Source organism: Oryctolagus cuniculus, chromosome 11 (genome assembly GCF_964237555.1).
Source record: "Oryctolagus cuniculus chromosome 11, mOryCun1.1, whole genome shotgun sequence".
In the NCBI taxonomy this organism is placed as follows: Eukaryota; Metazoa; Chordata; class Mammalia; order Lagomorpha; family Leporidae; genus Oryctolagus; species Oryctolagus cuniculus.
In genome coordinates, this window is record NC_091442.1 from 30810465 (window position 1) to 30832323 (window position 21859).

Sequence of the window (21859 nt, forward strand, 5' to 3'; positions counted from 1 at the left end):
ATTTATTTGAACACAATCTTTTGTGTCCCAAAACTCTGATTCTTTTATGTTTAAAAAGAATTTTACATTTCAGAAAAATGCAAAATTGTATAAAAAGTCTCATAAACTTTACACCCCCAGTTCCCCAAATGTTAACATTTTGCCCTACTTGCTTTTGCCTTCTCTTTTTTCCTGTCTCTAACTCTACATTCGTTTTAAAAATTGAGAATATTGCCTTTAGATACTTCAATGTGCATTTCCTAAAAGCAAAGACATTCTCACAACTACAGTATCATTCTCAAATCAAGAAATCAATATGGGGCCAGTGCTGTGGCATAGCAGGTAAAGCCTGCAGTGCTGGCATCCCATATGGGTGCTGGTTCAAGTCCTGGGCTGCTCAACTTCTGATCCAGCTCTCTGCTATGGCCTTGGAAAGCAACAGAAGATGGCCCAAGTCCTTGGGTCCCTGCATCCACGTGGGAGACCTGGAGGAAGCTCCTGATTCCTGGCTTCAGATGGGCATTGCTCTGGCCATTGTGACCAACTGGGGAGTGAAACAGCAGATGGAATACCTCTCTCTCTTTGCCTCTCCTCTCTCTGTGTAACTCTTTCAAATAAATAAATAGATCTTAAAAAAACGAAATCAATAATAACATGATTATTAATCTGTAGACTTTACTCAGATTTTACCCATTGGCCCACTTATATCCTTTTTAAGACTATTTTTAAAACATTAATTTATTTTCAGTTGGTTGAAAGGCAGAGAGACAGAGATCTTCCATCTGTTCATTCACACCCCAAATATCCCTAACAGCCAGAGTTGGGCCAGGCTGAAGACCAGAGCCCAGAACTCAATCTAGACCTCCCATGGAGGTGGCAGAGACCCAACTACTTGAGCCATCATCTGCTGTCTCCTAGGATGATCAGCAGGCAGCTGGATCGGAAGTGGAGTAGCAGAATCACAAATCAGGCACCCTGATATGGAATGCTGGTGTCCTAAGCAGGGACTTAACCTCTGTGACAAAAGCATGCCTCAAGTCTATTTTTTTTAAAGGTGTGGTGAAACTTTCTTTTTCTTTTTTGAAGGAGTTATTTATTTATTTGAAAGTCAGAGTTCCACAGAGAGAAGGAGAGGCAGAGAGAGAGAGAGAGAGAGAGAGAGAGAGAGAGGTCTTCCATCCGCTGGCTCATGCCCCAATTGGCTGCAGTGGCCAGAGCTGTGTTGATATTTTAAAAATATTCTGTGGCTACGGTCTTGGTGTAATAATTCCAGGCTTTTCAGGGAAATAGAGCTATCCATGTAGCCCATGCTTAAAGAATTTGAGCCGCATTAATTTTCAGGAAAAAGAAACTGAAACCTCCTTTTACTTGAGCATACAGGCAGCCTCCTTCCTTGAACGCAGAGACCACGAATGAAGGCTCACTGTGTTCCATAAAGCCTGTGTTGTAGAGATCATTTCTCTTCTGTGCAGGGCATTGCTGGTTCCTCGTTAGGATGAGGGAATCTAGGTCCAAAATACTCTGGAAGAGGTTTTCACCTTTCTCTCACACATACTAAAAATACTTTGCTGTTTCTGTGTTAAAGCTGGAGAGAATGGACAGGGCTTACAGGATGCACCAGTTCCTACAAATGGGTTATTCCCTGCCTGCCCCTGACACTGGCTGTGTTGTAAAGGAGCAGAAACTAAAGGGTAGCCACCCAGAAAGGGGGTTGGTTACATAAATTCTAGTGTAACCATGCAATGTAATACAGCACAGTCATTCCAAAGACGCAGCAGCATATGTTCCAAGTAAGCCACACAAACTGGTTAAGTCGCCTTGACTCCGCAGGGGGACTGGACAATTTGAAAACTGGAGAGATGGGAGACTTTTGAGGTAAATCCATGGTGCCATCTGATTTTATTTTTAACCAACTATATATGTTATGTATTCCGAGAAGGAGGGAGGGGAGAAAAAAAGCGAAGAGGGGAGAGAGAGAGACAGAATGAATGAATCATGGATAGATATCAAGCCCAAAAGTTTTAAGGAACAGCAGGTCGCATATTCTCCGGCTGCATCTTTTGTTATTAAAGTCATCGTTCCCTTTTCCACTTCCTCGACCTGGGCAGGAGTCTCTTCCTCAGTTAGGTAGTGGAGACACACATCAGACTGTCACGCACGCCCTCTCTGCAGAACCGCACGCATGTGCATGCAGCCTCCCGCGCACGCTTTTAGAACTGGAGGTGGTTGCGGAGGAGGGTGGTGGTGGAGGTGGGAGATACGCGCAGACTCTGCAGACCAAGCAAGTAGAGCTCGCTTCTTCTGCTGCCTCGGGGCTGCACCACCTGCCCTCTCCCTTCCCATCCCTCCGCCCATCTTACTCCCCTCCCCCGCCCCCGACCCTGCGCACCCAGGCGCCTGGACTGGCGTAAATTTCCGCCTACTTGCGCCGCCGCCCGGGGGGCTGCTTCGTGACGTCAGGCCAAGCGAGGGGGTGCCGCCTCCTGGCTGCCCGCTCCTCCCGGCCCCGCGGCCCCCGCCTGCCCTTTAAAAGAGCGGAGCCTGCGCCTGCCGCGCCGCACCGCGGGGACCAGGACGCACGGCTGCTTTCACGGAGTACCTCCATCTCGCCTGCCCTAGGCCCCTGGCCTCCTGGATCCAGCCGCATCCTCTTTCCGCCCAGGTTGAGGCGAGCGGGACAATGCTGCGTGCGGTGCTTCTCAGCCTCCTGGGAGCCGCGGTGCTGGCCGGTGAGTGGGCGCGGCGGGCCGTTCAGCACCGCGGACAGCGCCATCCCCGGTTCTCCTCGCAGCTCTCGGGGCATCTGGGCGCGGGTTCTGGGAGAGTGGCAGGTGCACTGGCAGATTTCCCGCCCTTGCTAGAGGGTCTCCGCTTCTTGTTCCTGGGTTTCCCTTCAACTGCCTCCCCTCCCCACCGATTGACTCGGTCAGCCTGGAGAGTCTGCCTTTTCCTATCTGAGTTTTCCTGTAGATAGGAGGAAAGCGTGCCGCACCTCCAAGGAAACCCACATTTTGTGCTCACTTTAGGATGTCAGCTCTCTCTCCCCGTCTAGGGACACTGAAGCCTCATTCTGTATCTAATTGACTTTAAAGCCAGGTGACCACGGAGAGGCAGGAATACATGTAGTATGGTATCAACTGGCCTCTGCATATTGTCCTTTATTATTTTTACTATCTCTGTGATATCAACTTGAGGAAGGAGAAGTGAGTCCCATTTGCACATAGGATATGCCTTTTGAGAAACGTTTGCATATAATATATATGTATGTGTATGTGTGCACAGGTTTGCTCTGTGTCTGTATTTTGTATTTCCATCTGCAGAAAGAGGTAATGTCACACTCCAACTATTTTAAAGTTATGAATGGAAACTGCAATAGACATTTTTTACTGTTATACTCCATAAAGATAATTAGGGTATAAAATAACTACAAAAGGGTCTTTGGAGTAGTAAAATAAAAATGATTCAGTCCATTCAGGAGTATGACATTTTAAACCGCTGATTTTTGATAGTTTCTCTTGCTGTGTGAAAGACTGGGATTACTGTTTGAGACTACTCTGAATCTCAAAGAAACAATATCTTCAGGTGTGTGTGTGTGTGTGTGCGTGTGTAACAATATTCTGTGTCTTGAGAGTGCTGAGATGTATGTATACCACCATGAATTGAAGTAGAGGTTTTCTGTGGTTTCTTGAATGATCTATAGCAAATTGTATCTGAAGTTGAGATTCCTAACTAGAGTTAAAATATTGCCATCTATTATCATGAAGCTTTCATTAACAAAAATTACTCAATCCAAAATTTAGAGATGGATTGAAAGCCAATGGCAATTTATTTTACTGCAAACTACATATATTCAAAGTTTTCTAAGATTTTATTTTTATAATTTGCTAATTGTCTCAATTTAATTAAAATTAATGATTTAGAATTCTTTCTAGTCAAAGTATTTTCAGAAAGGAATTGTTTAAGAGGTTGAAGCTGTGCTGCCTATTTTTGCTGTAGACCTCAAAAACTGACATTTGTGGGATTAATTTAACTGTGATGATAAAATACCTACAGCTCTCTTATGTAAGAGAATGTCTTAACAGCAACAGAATGGGTACATGATATTCTTTTAAAACATTTTTTGAGCTGTAATTTACACACCGTAAAATCCACACTTTTAAAGTGTGTAATTCAGTGGTTTTTAGTATATTCATGCATTGTGTAACCAGCAACGCTATCAAATTTCAGAATATTTCTATCACCTCAGAAAGACACCCTGTACCTATTAGTAGTTATCTTTCCATTCTCCTCTGCTCCCGGCCTCTGGCAATGAGATATGAGTACCTTCAAGTAGAATTTGTTATTTAGCAAAATCACAAGGTTAAGAGAAACCTCAGGAAACCATTTAGTTCATCTTCCACCATTAAAAGCTTCAAGAGGGAGATCCACAACCTTCTGCGGTAGCTGCTGCATACTCTAAAAGTTAATATGAATGAAGTAGCTACACGATATCTACATTATATTAGGTAAGATGGTTTCTGCCATTCAGATTTTGTCTGGCCTGCATGTTATAAGAAGAACTTTGGGTCTTCATAGCTTATTATTAGAAAAGTTTGTTTAATCTGTTTTACAGCTATTATTTTTAGTCTGGGATCAAATCATAATCATAACATATAGTATTAATACTTGAGAAATTATTCTCAGATTTATTATATTATTTCTACCACTTAATGACTTCACTTTTAACATGAACATTGTTTTCTTTTGTGATCCCGAATCTTATTGTATAGAAAAGTAAGTTAAATTGCTCTATGGCAGTCAACATGTCTTTGGCTATTACATTGCTGTCACAGATTCTACTGCAAGAAATACAGAAGCATTTAGATGTCTCACCAAGAAGCATAACATACTTTCACAGGCAGACCCTTGTTTCTTTACATCAAAAAGTACATCAAAAAGAGGTCTGAATAGTATCAGAGAAATAGGATTTTTCTGTAATTACAGGTAAAAGCTACAAATTTTTTAAAAGTATAAAAATTTCTCTTCCATAGATATGAGAATTTTTAATACTGACACTTTAGCAATGCCAGCAGGTAATAAAAGCATGTATTTTACATTTGTGGGGAGGAAAAAAGAGAAAAATATTCACACAAAACTCAGTTATCAAAGAAGGTTTAGTAAAGCTTCTAATTTCTTAGGGGAGTAATTCTCTCATGGTTATTGTTTTCCAGAGGATGTTTTTAAAAAGCAGGTTTCAAGTGGAAAGAGAAAGCACCAAAGTAGGTGTGTTCTTGAGAAAGACTATTTTAGGCATAAAAGAATGACCTAGCATATGGACCCTGTGTCCTAAAGGTAGGCCATCTGGATCCTGTCTGAATTGCTTTTAGGAAAAACTTGGAGTCTTTGTGGATTGCCAGCCACTCCTCAAGCATTTTATAATTATTCTAATAGGCTGCATAACTCTGGGCCTCTTGAAAGAATTGGAATATATTCCAGGTCATGCTTTGAAAAAGATATCTTAGTAAAGTGAATAAATCAAATAGCTGTTCTATTTCTGAGTTGCTCCCTGGTATGTAATTAATTTGAGGGGCCAGTTATGGAGGCTTGGAGAGCAAAGCATTTTGGGCAGAAAGGTCAGGTTGCAGGTCATAAGCAATCTGCATTGAGTAGCTTCCATGTCTGATGTCTGGAGGTTTTGTTCTTGGCCCCGCTAGTTCTTCTTTTGCTTCAGCAACCTAGAATAATTTTCTGTACTGGGTGTCTTCCACCATTACAGACTTGTCCACTTCAGGGGGTGCCAGGATGGAAGATCTCTCCCTGTATCTCTCTCTCTGCCTCTGCCTCTCCTTCTCTGTAACTCTGCCTCTTAGATAAATAAATATTCTAAAAACAAAAACCAAAAAAAAAAAAAAAAAAAGGAAAGGAAAGGTGGAGGGTGCCTTCGTTCTATCTAGACTTGGTTTGTTTTAAACTTGTATTAAAGTATAACATACAGGAAACTATATATAGCCTAATGAATATTTCAGAAAATTGAGCATACCTATGTAACCAGCAATCAGCTCAAGAAATTCTCTGTGTTCTGGACTTGATTTACATTGGATGCTAGATAGCGTTTAGAAATTGTTTCAGACATTGCTATGGGAAAACAATTTTGTTTGATTACATGTGTGTGAGTTCAGCTGGGGTAAGTGTGGTTGCTGTAGAAGGCATTCCCAACTGTCTGCTACCTGGTCAGCTCTAATTCTGCCCCCTCTCCAAGTAATGTGGAGTGATTTTGTGAGTCTGGGTTCACACAGCTTCCAAAAATCAACTTAAGTCATTTGTCATTCTTTTTCTCCTTCAAAGCTGTCAGTGCTGTGCCAGTGGATAACAGAAACCACAATGAAGAGATGGTAAGTAGAACTGTCAGCCTGGAATCTGTTAGATTCTCCCACTCCCCATCATACCAAATCAAACACACATACACACAGACACCCACATAGCTGGATACAGTCCTCACTGAGAATATGTCTCCTGAGCAGTGCTTTTCCATTCTTCCTGGATAGTTTAGTGGCCCTGAGGACAGCTGTGTCAACACAGCATTGTCTTTCATTGTCCTTGTCCAGAAGTGGGTGTTTATTCCCCTTCCCAATTCAGTGCCTTCTTGTATCATTCTGTGTAGAGGCTGAGAGGTTTATGGTCCTCCAAACCTGGCTCCTCGCCCACAGATCCCGCATCAGTACAGGTTGCACAGGCTGGCCTCTCTTCCTTGACTTGAGCAGTCAGTCCATCATCCCAGGGGCATCAGTTTTTCCAACTGCTTTTGGGTCTTCTCCAGGTTACTCGCTGCATCATCGAGGTTCTCTCAAGTGCTCTGTCCAAGACCAGTGCTCCACCCATCACCCCTGAGTGCCGACAGGTCCTGAAGAAGAGTAAGTGCCCCGCCTGCAGGCGCTGCTTTGTCCCTGCAGTGACTTTTCTCTTGCGCCCTCCCTGACACCTTCCATTTTACCTACACAGGACCTGATTGGGGTGAGAGGGTGCAGAATACGGCAGTAAGAGTGTTGACTGGCTGCACTGGTGTCTGGAAAGATAAAGGTTCCAGTCCCTGCTCTGCCACTTAGAGTGGGACTCTGGGGAAGGCACCTTGCCTCTTGGGCTTACTTCTTTGTACCAAAATGAAGGAACTGGACTCTGTCATAGTCTTGGAGATCTGTAACAGCTTGGTTCCATATTTTAGAATGGGCCTTCATTTTGATGGAAGGCAATGTGGGGAATGCTTATATGTGATTCATTGAGGAGGGGGTCCTGGGAGTGGGGAAGATAAAAGGATAAAGAGAGAGTGAAAAACTGCTCTTCTCATTGCTTTCTCCTCTTCTGACAACTGGAAGTTAGAAGCTTAGAAGTGTGGCTTGAAAATTCCCAGCCTGCTTACACAATAGATTAGTTATGACATTTCAACGCAGAGCTTATTAGAATGGAAGGTACTGCCAGGTGGGACCAGGAGCTCCAGGCCCAAGGACTAGAAGGCTTTAGGATAGAAACAGAGTATCCCAATGAGTCAGACTAAAGGCCTTTGGGAAGTCTTCTTTATATTAAATAGCTTCTGTGGAAAACAAAATCTGAACAGTGAGATAAGCAGTATCCACTGGGAATTGACATTATGAGACCAACCAATTTTACAAAGCCACGCAGTCTCTTCTATGCATGAAGTCAGACTGGTCTAAATGAATCCAGGAAACAGTGCGCTTTTTTTCTCAAGATTTATTTATTTATTTGAAAGAGTTACAGAGACAGAAGAGGCAGAGATAGAGAGAGAGGTGTTCCATCCGCTGGTTCACTCCCCAATTGGCTGCAATGGCCGGAGCTGTGCCAGATCCAAAGCCAGGAGTCAGGAGACTCCTCGTGGTCTTCCCACATGGGTGCAGGGGCCCAAGGACTTGGGCCGTCTTCCACTGCTTTTCCAGGACATAGCAGAGAGCTGGATCAGAAGTGGAGCAGCTGGGACTCAAACTGGCTTCCATATGGGATGCTGGCACTGCAGGCAGTGGCTTTACCCACTACACCACAGCACTGGCCCCAACAGTGCTCTTTTTAACATCTTCCTCTGCTTTTAAATTTTCAGTCAAGCTCGGAACAGCTTGACTTTTTTTTTTCTTTTGCTTCTTAAAATCTCTCATTGCAAATCTCTGTTATTGTTGCTGCACATGAGCCCTCATGCATAACATGATGACAACAAGTAATGTTAGAAATTGGCCAGAAGAGTGATCCAGGGTAACTTAAACCACCTTTGGGGATTTCAAGGTAAGGTGTTGGGCCTCAGCCTTTGGGAATCAACTTTTAGAGGATGGAAGCTTTCCTACAACCTGGCCCATACACCTCTTTCTGAATTTTTCTTTCTGGCCATTACAACGAGTGACAACAGAGCAGGTCTCCAGAGAGCAAATCCCTCTTGCTATTTGCCTTTTTCTTTTTGTTTACCTGATGGATGCAAAAGTGAGAGGTCATTTTAGGTCACCAAAAGAACCAGGATTGCTTAGGAAAGGGTATCTCATATGGGCTTTTAGGTTCCTGGGGTCTTTTGATGTCTCTTGAGAGAGTCTTAGGAAACCAGTAAAAATAAGATGACCCATGTTATAAGGACCCTGGAGGCACTGTACCCATAGAGACATCAGACCCTGAGATGGGGAGGGTGTGAGAGCTCCTCTGAGGTTGCAGCCTTGAACCCCAGCCAGAGCTACACAGATGATAACATAAAGGAGTGCGGCAGAACAGGAAATGACTCACAAGCTGGAAGACATTAATCCCTTCCTTGGTGGGGAGCAGACACTTCTCAGCTCTTATCCTATAGTGGAGAAATACAACCCTCTCACCAGATCTTGAGATTTTTTTCAAAACATTTAAATGTTTATTTTTTTAAGCATCACCTCTGGTATTTGGAATTTGAATTTCCTGAAAATGCTGTTTAGAACTCACCCCTGGGCTCCAGGGTGCAACGTCTGTCTTACTCCAGTTTTCTCTGTCTTGGTAATCTGTCCTCTGTTGATCAGAAGGCTCTGGAGCTGGTAGCCACCTGAGGGGGAGGGGGTGGCCAATTCCTTCATGCAGCCTTCATCCCACCTCAAGCTCATATCCACTCCCCCTCTCTCCTGCATGTCTTTTTTCAAAAGTATTTTTCAGTTTAATTTCATTTATTTGAAATGCTGAGAAAGAGACAGACACAGAGAGATCTTCCATCTGCTGGTTCATCTCCCAAATACCCACAACAGCCAGGGCTAGGCCAAGCCACAGCCAGAAGACTAGAACTCCATCTTGGTCTCCCACAATGGTGGCAGGAACCCAAGTACTTGAGTCCTCATTGCTGCATCCCAGGATGCACATTCATGGAAACCTGGGGTTGGAAGCACAGCTGAGACCTGGGCTCAGGCACTCTAGTAGAGAATGTGGGCATCCCAAGAGGCATCTTACTGCTGTGCTACATGCCCCCTCCTCCTGCGTGTCTTGAGTTAGGATGCACTCATTGAGCAAATGAGCATTTGGAGAGTAAGGCAGAATCATTGTTTTATGGCTGGAAGGGGCCTCATGGAATATACACCATCCAATTTCTTCACAAGAACAAAAATTCTCTTCGGTTGGGGTTGCTTTGGTGGTCCTTGTAGCACAACAGTTAGGGATGACAGGTGCACTTCCCCCCATGAGCTCCCCACCTTGATTTTATAGATTGACAGTGACTGTGTGCTGCTAATCATAGCCCTTTTCCAATCTCACCTGCAGGGCTGATAGCTAAATTTAGAAAGAAGTGCTAAGCCTTAGGCACAAGCTGCTATAGACAGAACACACTTAACTGGGAAAAAAATAAAAACACTCTGTTCCTGGCACTAAGACCCTACATACCCACCTGGCCCTGTGCGTCTGGAGGCTGGGATCCTGTCTGATCAGCTCCATTTCAGCTGACTCTCAGATGACATCAGTGTCTTCCCAGGACAGAGAGAGCTCAGACTGCTGTAACATACCTCCAGGATACTATCATTTTAAAATATAATTGACAGAAGAAACCATTGAGAGATTTTTTTAAAGGCAAATCAGGTCTCTTTTTTTTTAAGATTTATTTTTTTATTTATTTGAAAAGCAGGGTTACAGAGAGGACGAGGCAGAGAGAGAGATATCTTCCATCCACTGGTTCACTCCCCAAGTGGCTGCAACGGCTGGAGCTGGGCCGATCCAAAGCCAGGAGCCAGGAACTAGGAGCCTCTTCCCGGTCTCCCATGCTGGTGAGGGACCCAAGGATTTGGGCCATTTTCCACTGTGTTTCCAGGCCACAGCAGAGAGCCCGATCAGTGGAGCAGTTGGGACTTGAACTGGCACCCACATCAGATACTGGCACTGCAAGCGGGGGCTTTAACCCGCTGTGCTACAGTGCCAGCCCCACCATTGATAGTTTTTTTTTTTGTTTTTTTTTTTTTTTTTTTTTTTTGACAGGCAGAGTGGACAATGAGAGAGAGACAGAGAGAAAGGTCTTCCTTTTACCATTGGTTTACCCCACAATGGCCGCTGCGCCGGCACACCGTGCTAATCCAAAGCCAGGAGCCAGGTGCAGGGCCCAAGCACTTGGGCCATCATGCTCCACTGCACTCGCGGGCCACAGCAGAGAGCTGGACTGGAAGAGGGGCAACCGGGACAGAATCCAGCACCCCGACAGGGACTAGAACCCAGTGTGCCGGTCCGCAGGTGAAGGATTAGCCTATTGAGCTGCGGTGCTGGCCAAGATATTTTACACTTTTTTTTTTTTTCCTATGAAGTCTTAGAAATCTTGGACAGCATGATTCCCCATCTGGACCAAGCACATTTGTGGCTCCTGCAATGGATGGTGCAGATTTAGACCCAAGGCAGGCACTGATCTTGGCCTTAGGCATTCTGGCTGTGTTACCAGAGAAATTGCAGGGTTCTTGTCTTCGCGCAAGAAAGAATTCAGGCGTGAGACTGAGAGTAGTGGGAGGTAAAATAGCAAGGTTTATTAGGGAAGGGACATCCATAAGGATGGATGGGCACCTCTCCAGACAGCCTGAGAGACTAGGGTGGGGTGGGGGGGTGGAGGTTACATGGTTGAGTGGAGAGATTACACCTGGCCAGACCAGGCGGGCGGCTCAGCAGAGAGGCAGAGCGTGCAGTCCGGTTGAGGCCGGGGGTTTTTAAGGAGATGGGTCTTTGTCTTCGCACATCTCCTCCTGAAACAAAGGATTTTATGGCTGTAAATATTAAGCTCCTATCTGAGTGTTCCCTTGAAGGTATCAGGCAGGAGGAAGCCTAGCTGGCGCCATCCTGGGTTCAGAGGAAGGGTGAGCAGGACCCCCTAGAGAATGGGGATCCGGAGCAGGGTGTTTGAAATGCAGATACTGGACTGCACCTGGGAGATTGTGGAAGATTTGTCAGGCAGAAGGGGCGGGGACCTCCACCTGGCAGGTTATCAGGTAGAAGGGGGCAGGGCAGGATTCGAAAACCGGGCTGCCCCTGAAACATTGTCAGGGTGACTTTGAGATGCAGATGCATATGCTGGACATAGATGTCTTCTCTTTAGGCCTTTATGTCACACACACATAAGCTCATAACTGACTTCCTACCTAACAGCTGAACTCATTGACATGGGTTGAAATCCAAGCCATTGGGGCCGACGCTGTGGCGCAGTAGGTTAATCCTCTGCCTGCAGCGCCAGCATCCCATATAGGCACCAGTTCTAGTCTTGGTTGCTCCACTTCCAGTCCAGCTCTCTGCTATGGCCTGGGAGAGCAGTGGAGGATGGCCCAAGTCCTTGGGCCCCTGCACTCATGCGGGAGACCAGGAAGAGGTGCCTGGCTCCTGGCTTCGGATCAGCATAGTTCCGGCCGTTACAGCTATTTGGAGAGTAAACCAATGGAAGGAAGACCTCTCCCTCTCTCTCTCTTTCTCTCCCTCTCCCTCTCTCCCTCTCTCCCTCTCACTGTCTGTAGCTCTACCCTCAAATAAAATAAATCTTTAAAAGAAAGAAAGAAAGAAAGAAAGAAAGAAAGAAAGAAAGAAAGAAAGAAAGAAAGAAAGAAAGAAACGCAAGCCCTTCTATCTAGTGACTGAGACAGTGTTGGCTGTATATCCTTTCATGAGTGAAGGGGGAGTCAGCGAAGGAGCTGCTAGAATTTGGAAAAGATGGAAAGAGAATAGCCTTCCATTAAAATATCAGTTTTACCATCTGCTGCTGACTCATGAAACAAAGACACCTCAGCCAAGGAAGTTTATCCTCAATGTCTGAGAACACATTTGGCCAAGGGACCTGGGTGAAGGAAGAAATGGTCCTTCCCGCTGCAACCAATGCCTGAGTTATGTCACCACTTCCTGTGGCGTTAAGTCTGCACAGCTGATTGAATAATATACTCCAGATACACTAATAATTAAAAATTTTTAAATTCTCCTTTGAATGTTGATTATTTCTCATTTTGGCTATTTAACTTTGCTTATCTAGATTTTAGTTGGAGTCATTGATAACATGGTAACTATTTAAACCCCACATAGAGTAAATATGGAAAGAACGGTCCCTAATTATATTTCTCTGAGTCTCGTCTCAATGTCTATGGAAAGAGGAGTTGCTCCGGTTCTAAATTCTGATGTTTCATAATTCTATGTCTGGCTTTCAATTTGGTTATGGATACTACAGATGAAATGCTGGTCAGATAGTATGGAAACATAAAAATATAGAGTGTATTATTAGATTGAAAAAAAGCCTGAGGCCAGTGTTGTGGTGTAGCAGGGTAAGCTGCCACCTGCAATGCCAACATCCCATTATGGGTGCCAGTTGCTCCACTTCCGATCTAGGTCCCTGCTAATGCGCCTGGGAAAGCAGCAGAGGATGACCCAAGTACTTGGGCCCCTGCACTCATGTGGGAGACCTGGAAAAAACTCATGATTTTGGCCTGGCCCAGCCCAGGGCCATCTGGGGAGTGAACCAGTGGAAGAAAGATCTCTCTCTCTCTCTCTGTATCTCCCTCTCTCTGTGACTCTGTGTTTTAAATGAAATAAAATAAGTCTTTTAAAGAAAAAACAGCCAAGGGACTTTTATAGCATTTGCTTTTAAAAGGAATCTGAGAATATTCTTTATTAATTGAAAAAATTATCCAAGAAATTTTCAGTGTCCTCAGGATTTGTAGTGATTGCTGAGGCTAGTGCTTATTGAATTACAAACAATTTTGAGGTTATACTTACTCTTGTATTTTCATTATAGGTGGGAAAGAGGCCAAAGATGAAGAGAAGAGTGACAATGAAAACACCAAGTTCGAAGTCAGATTGTTAAGAGACCCAGTTGATGTCTCGGAAGCCCACAGGCCCTCGAGTAGAGAGGAAGCAGGAGCCCCAGGGGAGGAGGACGCCCAGGGCCCAGCAAAGGCAGACACAGAGAAATGGACAGAGGGAGGTGGGCACAGCCGAGAGAGCACAGCCGAGCCTCGGGGCAGCCCCTACCCCTCCAACAGTCACCTCTCCAGAGAAGCCAAGATGAGCGAGGAAGAAGAGGGAGCGAATGATGAGAAGGAGGGGCGTGGGGAAGATGCCAGTGAAGGGAAACACCCAGAAGAACCAGGAGAGACACAAAACGTCTTTCTCAACAAAAGAAACCAGGCATTGGCTAAGAAAAAAGAGGCATTAGCGGCCAGGTGGGACACACACTCTGCCGGACCCTCTGAGGAGAAGACACACAGCAGGGAGGGCAGCCAGGAGAGTGGAGAGGAGACAAGGAGCCAGGAGAAACACCCCCAAGAGCCAAAGAGCCAATCCCAGAGCCAGGAAGAGTCCGAGGAAAGCGAGGAAGACGCTACCTTGGAGGTGGCCAAACGACGCACGAGGCCCAGACACCACCACGGGAGGAGCAGGCCTGACAGGTCTCAGGATGGGAATCTGCCCTCCAGGGAGGGCGAACAAGCCCCTGAGAGATCTGAGGAGGCTCACGTGGGCATGGCTGGTGTGGGGGAAAAGAGGGACCACCACTCAGCTCACTTCAGGGCTTCGGAGGAACAGCCAGACTATGGGGAAGAAGTGAGGAGTTATCCAGGTGTCCCGGCTTCTGACGCTGTGGAGGGGGAACAGCACAGGGGCAGAGGGAGTGAGGAGTACAGGGCCCCAAGGCCTCAGAGTGTGGCGAGCCGGGAGGAGGACAAGAGAGGCCACCCCAGCTTGGAGCACAGATACAGTGAGGAAGCGAGGGGCAGTGAGCAGGGGAAGGGGCCGCATCACAGAAGCAAGGGAGGCCAGCTGGCTGCCTCTTCTAACGCCAGGGAAGAGGAAGGGTTCTTGGGGGAAGGGCACCACCGTGTTCAGGAGAGCCAGATGGACGAGGCAAGGAGACCATCACAAAGGGACTGGAAAGAGCAGGACAGAGATTACCCCAACTATGGAGAGGAAGGAGCCCGTGGGAGGTGGCAGCAGCCAGAGGACCTGCAAGACCCTAAAGCAAACAGGGAAGAAGTGATGCTTCGAGACAAATACGGCCCCTACCCCAGCACGCAAAAGAAGAAGAGGTTAGGGGGGCTGTTCAACCCCTACTTTGACCCTCTCCAGTGGAAGAACAGCCGCTTTGAGAAAAAAGACAGCATGGATGACAACTTTCTTGAAGGTGAAGAGGAAAATGGGGTGACCTTGAACGAGAAGAATTTCTTCCCAGAATACAGCTATGACTGGTGGGAGAGGAAGCCCTTCTCTGAGGACGTGAACTGGGGCTATGATAAGAGAAGCTTCGCGAGGGCCCCCAGACTGGATCTGAAGAGGCATCATGACAGGGTGGCCCAGCTGGACCAGCTGCTTCACTACAGGAAGAAGTCGGCAGAGTTTCCCGACTTCTACGATTCCGAGGAGCAGATGAGCCCACGCCACGAGGTGGCAAGTGAAAGGGACGGGGATGAGCAGAGGGCTCTGACGGAGGAGGAGGTACAGTATGGGGCTTCTGCTTAAAATTCACTTGTGGGGGTCAACGTTAGCATGCCATGTCCCAGACTTCCTGATGCCAGTGCAGGATAAACTGGTGGGATATAATCTCTATGAGAGCAGTGCTGCCAAGGTGACCTCCGGGGCTGACTTCCACCAACCATCTAGCCATGGTCCACATCCCCGTCCACCTGCTGCTATTGTAGTGCGTCTCAACCTTGGCTACACATTGGAATTATCTAGGAAGCTTGAAAAAGTTCTGTGCCTGGGACCCACCCCCATAGATTCCATCTAGTTGGTACTAGACACTGCCTGACATCAGGTTTTTTAAGGCGCATCAGTAGCTCCCAGGGGAGGGATTACAGGTGATGAAGAAATTAGCTGCTTTGACCTATCTTTATTGGCTTATGCCCTACCACAATCAGAAATTTATATCTGGGGGAAGTAACATTTGAGTTCTATCTCTCTAAACAATCCACACCCTGCCCCCCAGGACTGATTATGTAGCTTGATGCTTCTCAAGCTTGAATGTGCCTAAGAATCTCCCAGGCCCTGGAGTTTCTGATTCAGCTGGTTCTGGGTGAGATCCAGGAATCTGCACTTTTGACCTTTTTTTTTTTTGTAGGGCTAATGATGCTGATGCTGCTGTTCAGGGGGCCACACTCTGACAGCCACGGATGCCACTGACTCACGTGGCCTTTTATATTTTTTTTTTAAATTTACTTACTTACTTGAAAGTCAGAGTTACACAGACAGAGAAGGAGAGGTCTTCTATTGGCTGGTTCACTCCCCAGTTGGCCACAATGGCTGGAGCTGCACCTATCTGAAACCAGGAGCCATGAGCTTCTTCCGGATCTCCCACGTGGGTGCAGGGGCCCAAGGACTTGGGTCATCTTCTACTACTGCTTTCTCAGGCCATAGCAGAGAGCTGGACTGGAAGAGGGGCAGCCGGGACTAGAACCCACGCCCATATGAGATGCCGGCGTTGCAGGTGGCGGCTTTACCCACTAAGCCACAGCGCCAGCCCCTTCACATGGCCTTAAACGTACTTCAGCTTTTCCTTTCAGTTCATGCTCCCTCAAACCACAGCGACCTGGAAACTCACAATTCCACTTTTCTGTGTTTTCCAGGAAAAAGAACTTGAAAATTTGGCTGCGATGGATTTGGAACTACAGAAAATAGCTGAAACATTCAGCCAAAGGGGCTGATGGTCAGAGCAATGGGCGACTTCAAGACGCAGACCTCATGTGATCTATTTTCCAGCACTTCACTGGAAGACACCACTTATTTACCCAAAGGCAGAAAGTAGAATTTACTAGTCATTAAGTGTTTGACACAATTGAAAATATCTTCAATGTTTGCCAGGATGCTACTGAAGATATGAATAGCATGACTTGTAGCATATTCTTTCTTGCAAAATAGACTATTAACCTGCTTGTGACAATGACTGTGTCTTTGACAAAAACATCTGTCTCACTTTGAACTAATAAAAGACTCACCTGAGACCAAAAGCTTCATGGTTCTTCACTTCCTGTGGGGTAATGGGGAGGAGTACAACACTCAAATCCATTCTTTAAATTCTAAAAAAAAACAGGGGCCAGCATCGTGCTGCAGTGGGCTAAGTCACCACCTGCGACAATGGCTTCCTGCAATGGAGCACCAATTTGAGTCCCAGCTGCTCCACTTCTGATTCAGTGCAGCTGGGAACGTGGCAGAGAGTGGCTCAAGTACTTGGGTCCCTGCCACCTATGTGGAAGACCCAGATGGAGTTCCAGGCTCTTGGCTTCTGCCTGGCTCAGCCCTAGCCATTGTGGCTTTTTGGGGAGTGAATCAGCAGATGGAAGGGCTTCTCTTTCTGTCTCTCCTCTCTGTCAGTCTTTCAAATAAAGCAAATCACACACACACGCACACATATTTACAGCATTAAGATTTGTTGGCTTCTGGATACATTAACAAAGTGAACCTTTTGAAGTAGAAGAATGTGCAATGTGCAGGATAAAAAGAGAAAGAGCTCAGGAAAAGACATCTGCTCCCCTAGGATGAAGGAGATTAGATAGGCTTGAAGAACCTGTTTCAAAAACAGTAAGATGGTGGGGGGTATCATCATGTGCTTACAACTGAATATATGAAGCATGTGAAATATGTTCCTTACATAAATGAATAAAGAAAAACAATCATAAGACATTACTTCCAACATCCTATCAGCTGGTGCTGGTGCTGTGGCGTAGTATGCTAAGCCTCTGCCTGTGATGCTGGCATCCCATACAGGCTCTGGTTTGTGTCCCAGCTGCTCGGCTTCTGATCCAGCTCTGTGCTAATGGCCTGGGAAAGCAGTGGAAGATGACCCAAGTGCTTGGGCCCCTGCACCTGAGTGGGAGACCACAAGGAAGCTCCTGGCTTCAGATCAGCTCAGCTCCGGCCAAGGCGGCCACTTGGGGAGTGAACCAGCAGATGGAAGACTTTTCTGTCTCTCCTTTTGTCCTTCTACCTCTCAAATAATCTTTAAAAACAAACAAAAATCGGCCGGTGCCACGGCTCAATAGGCTAATCCTCTGCCTGCAGCGCTGGCACACCGGGTTCTAGTCCCAGTCTGTGTGTCGGATTCTGTCCCAGTTGCCCCTCTTCCAGTCCAGCTCTCTGCTGTGGCCCCGGGAAGGCAGTGGAGGATGGCCCAAGTGCTTGGGCCCTGCACCTGCATGGGAGACCAAGAGAAGCACCTGGCTCCTGGTTTCGGATCAGTGCGGTGCGCCGGCCGCAGTGGCCATTGGAGGGTGAACCAACGGTAAAGGAAGACCTTTCTCTCTGTCTCTCTCTCACTGTCCACTCTGCCTGTCAAAAAAAAAAAAAAAAAAAAAAAAAAAAAAAAAAAAAAAAAGAAGAAAAAATCATTCTATCAGCTGATTTTTAAGAGTCCCATGTAATGGCCATTTTGGGGGCTAATATGAAAGCCTGGATAACAGGAAGCACTGTAGATTCGGAGTCAGAACATCTGGTCTGTCCAAACAGATCCCTGACCCCCTGAGGTCTGGCTGATTTGTACCCTGTAAGAAGACGGAGTTCTGTCGATGTTGCTAAGCCTTGTATCCCATGTAGTAGAAAATAATTTCCTAAAGAAAATTTGAGGGTCCCAAAATGAACTAGGGTTTCAATCACTTGGAGGAAAGCAAAATGGTTGAATGCCCCAAATGCCAGCCTGCCCACACATATGCACACACTGCACTACTCAAGAGAAGCTGTTGGCAGACGGAGCACAGCACAGCACGGTGCCCACCAGCTTGGAGATGGTCCCTGAGACAGGAAATGTGCTTGGCCTGTCAGAAGAAGAGCAGAGAGACAGCACAGGGGCTCTTACAGGCAAGGGTGGAGAAGTGACAGGGGCAACCATGCAGAGCGTTTTTTTTCAATTTAGGTCCTGGTAAGGACTTTGACTTTTGTGATTGGAGAGTTCTCCATGGAGGACTGGCATGCTTTGCTTCATACTGTAACAATGCTGGCTGCTGGGTGGCGAGAAGGCTATAAGAGGAGTGAGGCAGAAACACAAAAACCAGTGAGAGGGCTACTGCAATATCCTGGCTGGTCATTTGTGATGGCGTGGACCAGGATTGCAGCTCCCAGGTTGGGGAGAAGTAGCGGATCCTCGGATCTGTTCAGAAGCAGATGACAAGTACAGCTGATGGGTTTGGTGTGAGGGAGTAAGGGGATGATAGCAAGGTTTTAGGCTTTGCAGCTGGGAAGCGCAGAGATGGGGGAAGACTGTGGGAGTGTCTGGCTTGGGAGGGGAAGAGCTGGGGAGCTCAGGTTTGACTATGTCATATTTGAGGTGTGCACAGACACCCAGCGGAGGTGTCAAGTTGGGAACAAGGGCCAGGAGATGAGGGAAGAGGCCTGTGCTGAGGACTTAATGTGGGAGTCATCATCACAGAGATGGTATTTAAAGCCTCAAAAGAGAATGAGATCACCCAGTGTTATATAAATGAGTCAAAGATGGCCTCTGTGTATTGGCCCCTGGGCTGTTTACTTCAGCATTGCAGGGGGAAGCCAGTTAGCCAAAAGCCCAGGATTGCCAAGGTCAGATTTTTACACAGCTAATTATTTTAAGCAAAATTTTAAGTAATTTTTAGCTATTTAGGGCCTGCCTGCTTTGCATATTCATCCCCCCTCCAACTACACACATCTGTAGCCCATTGATAAGACACAGCATTGTGGTTCTAAGACCCCCCCGCCCCCGCACTGCTCCCCACCACACTGCTGAGAACATCACCCAGACCTGAAGCCCTCTCTATCTCCCTCTCTCCCAGGGGGCTACGCTTACCCTCTTCCATTGCTGAGTGGCATGCCCCAACATATAGCCAGTGGATAGACTGCCACTGTCACCTTGCAGTGTCACTGTCACCTAATGAAGCATGTGTGCACTACTGCCACCTCATGGTCACAGTTTTTCCTTTGCCCAGTTCCCAAATCCCTTGAACAAATTAGGGAGCCAGTGTAGACCATAGAGTTGTAGATTTATAATAGCTGACACCTGCAGCATGTCAACTTTGGCAATGAGAAGAACCAGCCAAAGAGAAAAGGCCAAACAGGTAGAGGGAAACCAGGAGACCATGGTCTCCTAGAAGCCCAGCAAGGAAAGCCGAGGCAGGGAGGGGGGTGGATGGCTGTTTTCAAGTTCTGCTGACAGGTCCCGAGGGCCAAAGAGGGGTTCTTGGTTTCACATCACCTTTTTTGTGGCAACTTACTCCAAACCAGCTCCCTACTGCGGCTGCTCCAAAGGACTCAAACCCCTCTCATGGGTTTCTCAAATCAGTGGTCAGCAAATTCTTTCCCAAAGAGCCTGGTAGCAAACATTGTAGGCCTTGAGGCCATACAGTCGCTATCCAACTACTCAATTCTGCCACAGTGCAAAAGCTGTAATAGACAATATGAAAACAAACTGGTATGGCTGTGCTCCAATCAAATTTCATTATGGGCACTGCAGTTAGAATCTTATGCAATTTTCATGTTTTTGTTGTTGTTGTTGTTATTCTGTAACCACTTGAGCCGGCGCCGCGGCTCACTAGGCTAATCCTCCGCCTAGTGGCGCCGGCACACCAGGTTCTAGTCCCGGTTGCCCTTCTTCCAGGCCAGCTCTCTGCTGTGGCCAGGGAGTGCAGTGGAGGATGGCCCAGGTGCTTGGGCCCTGCACCCCATGGGAGACCAGGAAAAGCACCTGGCTCCTGGCTCCTGCCATCGGATCAGCGCGGTGCGCCGGCCACGGCGGCCATTGGAGGGTGAACCAACGGCAAAGGAAGACCCTTTCTCTCTGTCTCTCTCTCTCACTGTCCACTCTGCCTGTCAAAAAAAAAAAAAAAAAAAAAAAGGCAGAAACTTCCGTAACCACTTAAAAATGTTAACAATCAGCCGGCGCTGCGGCTCACTAGGCTAATCCTCCGCCTTGCGGCGCCAGCACACCGGGTTCTAGTCCCGGTCGGGGTGCTGAATTCTGTCCCGGCTGCCCCTCTTCCAGGCCAGCTCTCTGCTGTGTCCCGGGAGTGCAGTGGAGGATGGCCCAAGTGCTTGGGCACTGCACCCCATGGGAGACCAGGAGAAGCACCTGGCTCCTGCCATCGGATCAGCGCGCCGGCCGTGGCAGCCATTGGAGGGTGAACCAACGGCAAAGACCTTTCTGTCTCTCTCTCTCACTGTCCACTCTGCCTGTCAAAAAAAAAAAAAAAGTTAACAAACCAAAAAACTGGCAGGCAGAGCACCAGATTTGGCCTATAGGCTCAAGCTTGCTGACCCCAACCATTGTTATCCCTCCTCCTCCCCTTCTCTTCCTTCAATCTGTCACCATATAATTTTAGTTTTTATCATAGGTGGCAACTTTGCTTCACTCACAGGTAATGGAAAAGAACTAAGGCCACTGCAACAACCGAGGACTTGACAGGGAAGGACTCCCAGGAAGCAAAGGACTCCTCTATCATTTCTTCTGCCTTCTGGCTCAGTTTCTCCACTGTGTGAAAAGTTTTGGTTTCAAATGATAACACAAAGCATGCTGAAAAATCCAACAGATTGAGCCCACCCACATTTCAAAAGTTTCTTTGGTGTTTTGTTACCTGTCAATGTGAAAATGAAATGTCAAAATCTTTCCAGTCTTGTTTTAATGATAGCTCAACCAAATGCCAAAAAAAAAAAAAAAAAAAAAAAAAAAAAAAAAAAAAAAAAAAAAAAAAAAAACCACACACCTCAGATGAATGGAACTGTAAAAAAAGGCGAAAAACAAACAGTGGGGCACCAAGACACTATACATTAATTTCTGGGACTGGTGTGGCATACTGGGTAAAGCTGCCCTTGAGATGCCATGCCAACATCTTGTACGGGTGTCCCGGCTGCTCTACTTCAGATCTAGCTCCCTGCTAATGTGCCTGTGAAAGCAGTGGAAGATGGATGGCCCAAGTATTTGGGACCCTGCACTCACATAGGGGACCTGGCCCAGCTCTGACCATTGTGGCCATTTGGGGAGTAAACCAGTGGATGGTAATCTCTCTTTTCTCTATAACTCCGCCTTTCAAATAAATAATTTTTCAAATATTTATTTGAAAGGCAGAGTTACACAGAGGTGGGTGGGGGGAAAAGAGAATATTCCATCTGCTGGTTCACTCCCTCAAAAGGCTGAAATGCCAGAGCTGGGCCAGGCTGAAGCCAAGAATCAGGAGCTTCTTCTGGCTCTCCGACGTGGGTGCAGGGACCTAAACACTTGGGCCATCCCCTGTAGCTTTCCCAAGCACATTAGGGAGCTGGATCAGAAGTGGAGCAGCTGGGACAGAAACCAGTGCCCAGACGGGAGGGATGATGGCATTGTCGGCCACAGTCTTACCTGCTATGCCACAATGCTGGCCCCTAAATAAATAACCTTTTAAAAAATTATCCACACCTCCCTCTGCTCCAAAGGTGAATATCCATTTTACATGAGGCAACATTCTACATTTAGCTGTATCTGTGATGCAGG

The 21859-nt window shown here is 46.7% G+C and overlaps 1 protein-coding gene across 4 annotated transcripts in view; it reads left to right on the forward strand.

Annotated features, from left to right (window-relative positions):
- CHGB (chromogranin B) overlaps positions 1 to 16385 on the forward strand; it is a 55108-nt gene extending 38723 nt beyond the window's left edge. For 2 of the 4 annotated variants that reach the window (XM_070052064.1, XM_070052062.1), the window contains 4 exons: positions 6304 to 6350; positions 6776 to 6869; positions 13184 to 14877; positions 16005 to 16385. In XM_070052064.1, the coding sequence (XP_069908165.1) occupies positions 6348 to 6350; positions 6776 to 6869; positions 13184 to 14877; positions 16005 to 16082 (1869 nt within the window). In that variant the 5' untranslated portion in view covers positions 6304 to 6347 and the 3' untranslated portion in view covers positions 16083 to 16385. Of the gene's footprint in view, positions 1 to 1753; positions 1855 to 2274; positions 2709 to 6303; positions 6351 to 6775; positions 6870 to 13183; positions 14878 to 16004 lie in introns of those variants that run through there. The other 2 variants (XM_070052063.1, XM_008256285.4) reach the window with 2 other exon arrangements.
- The last annotated feature ends 5474 nt before the right edge of the window (positions 16386 to 21859 follow it).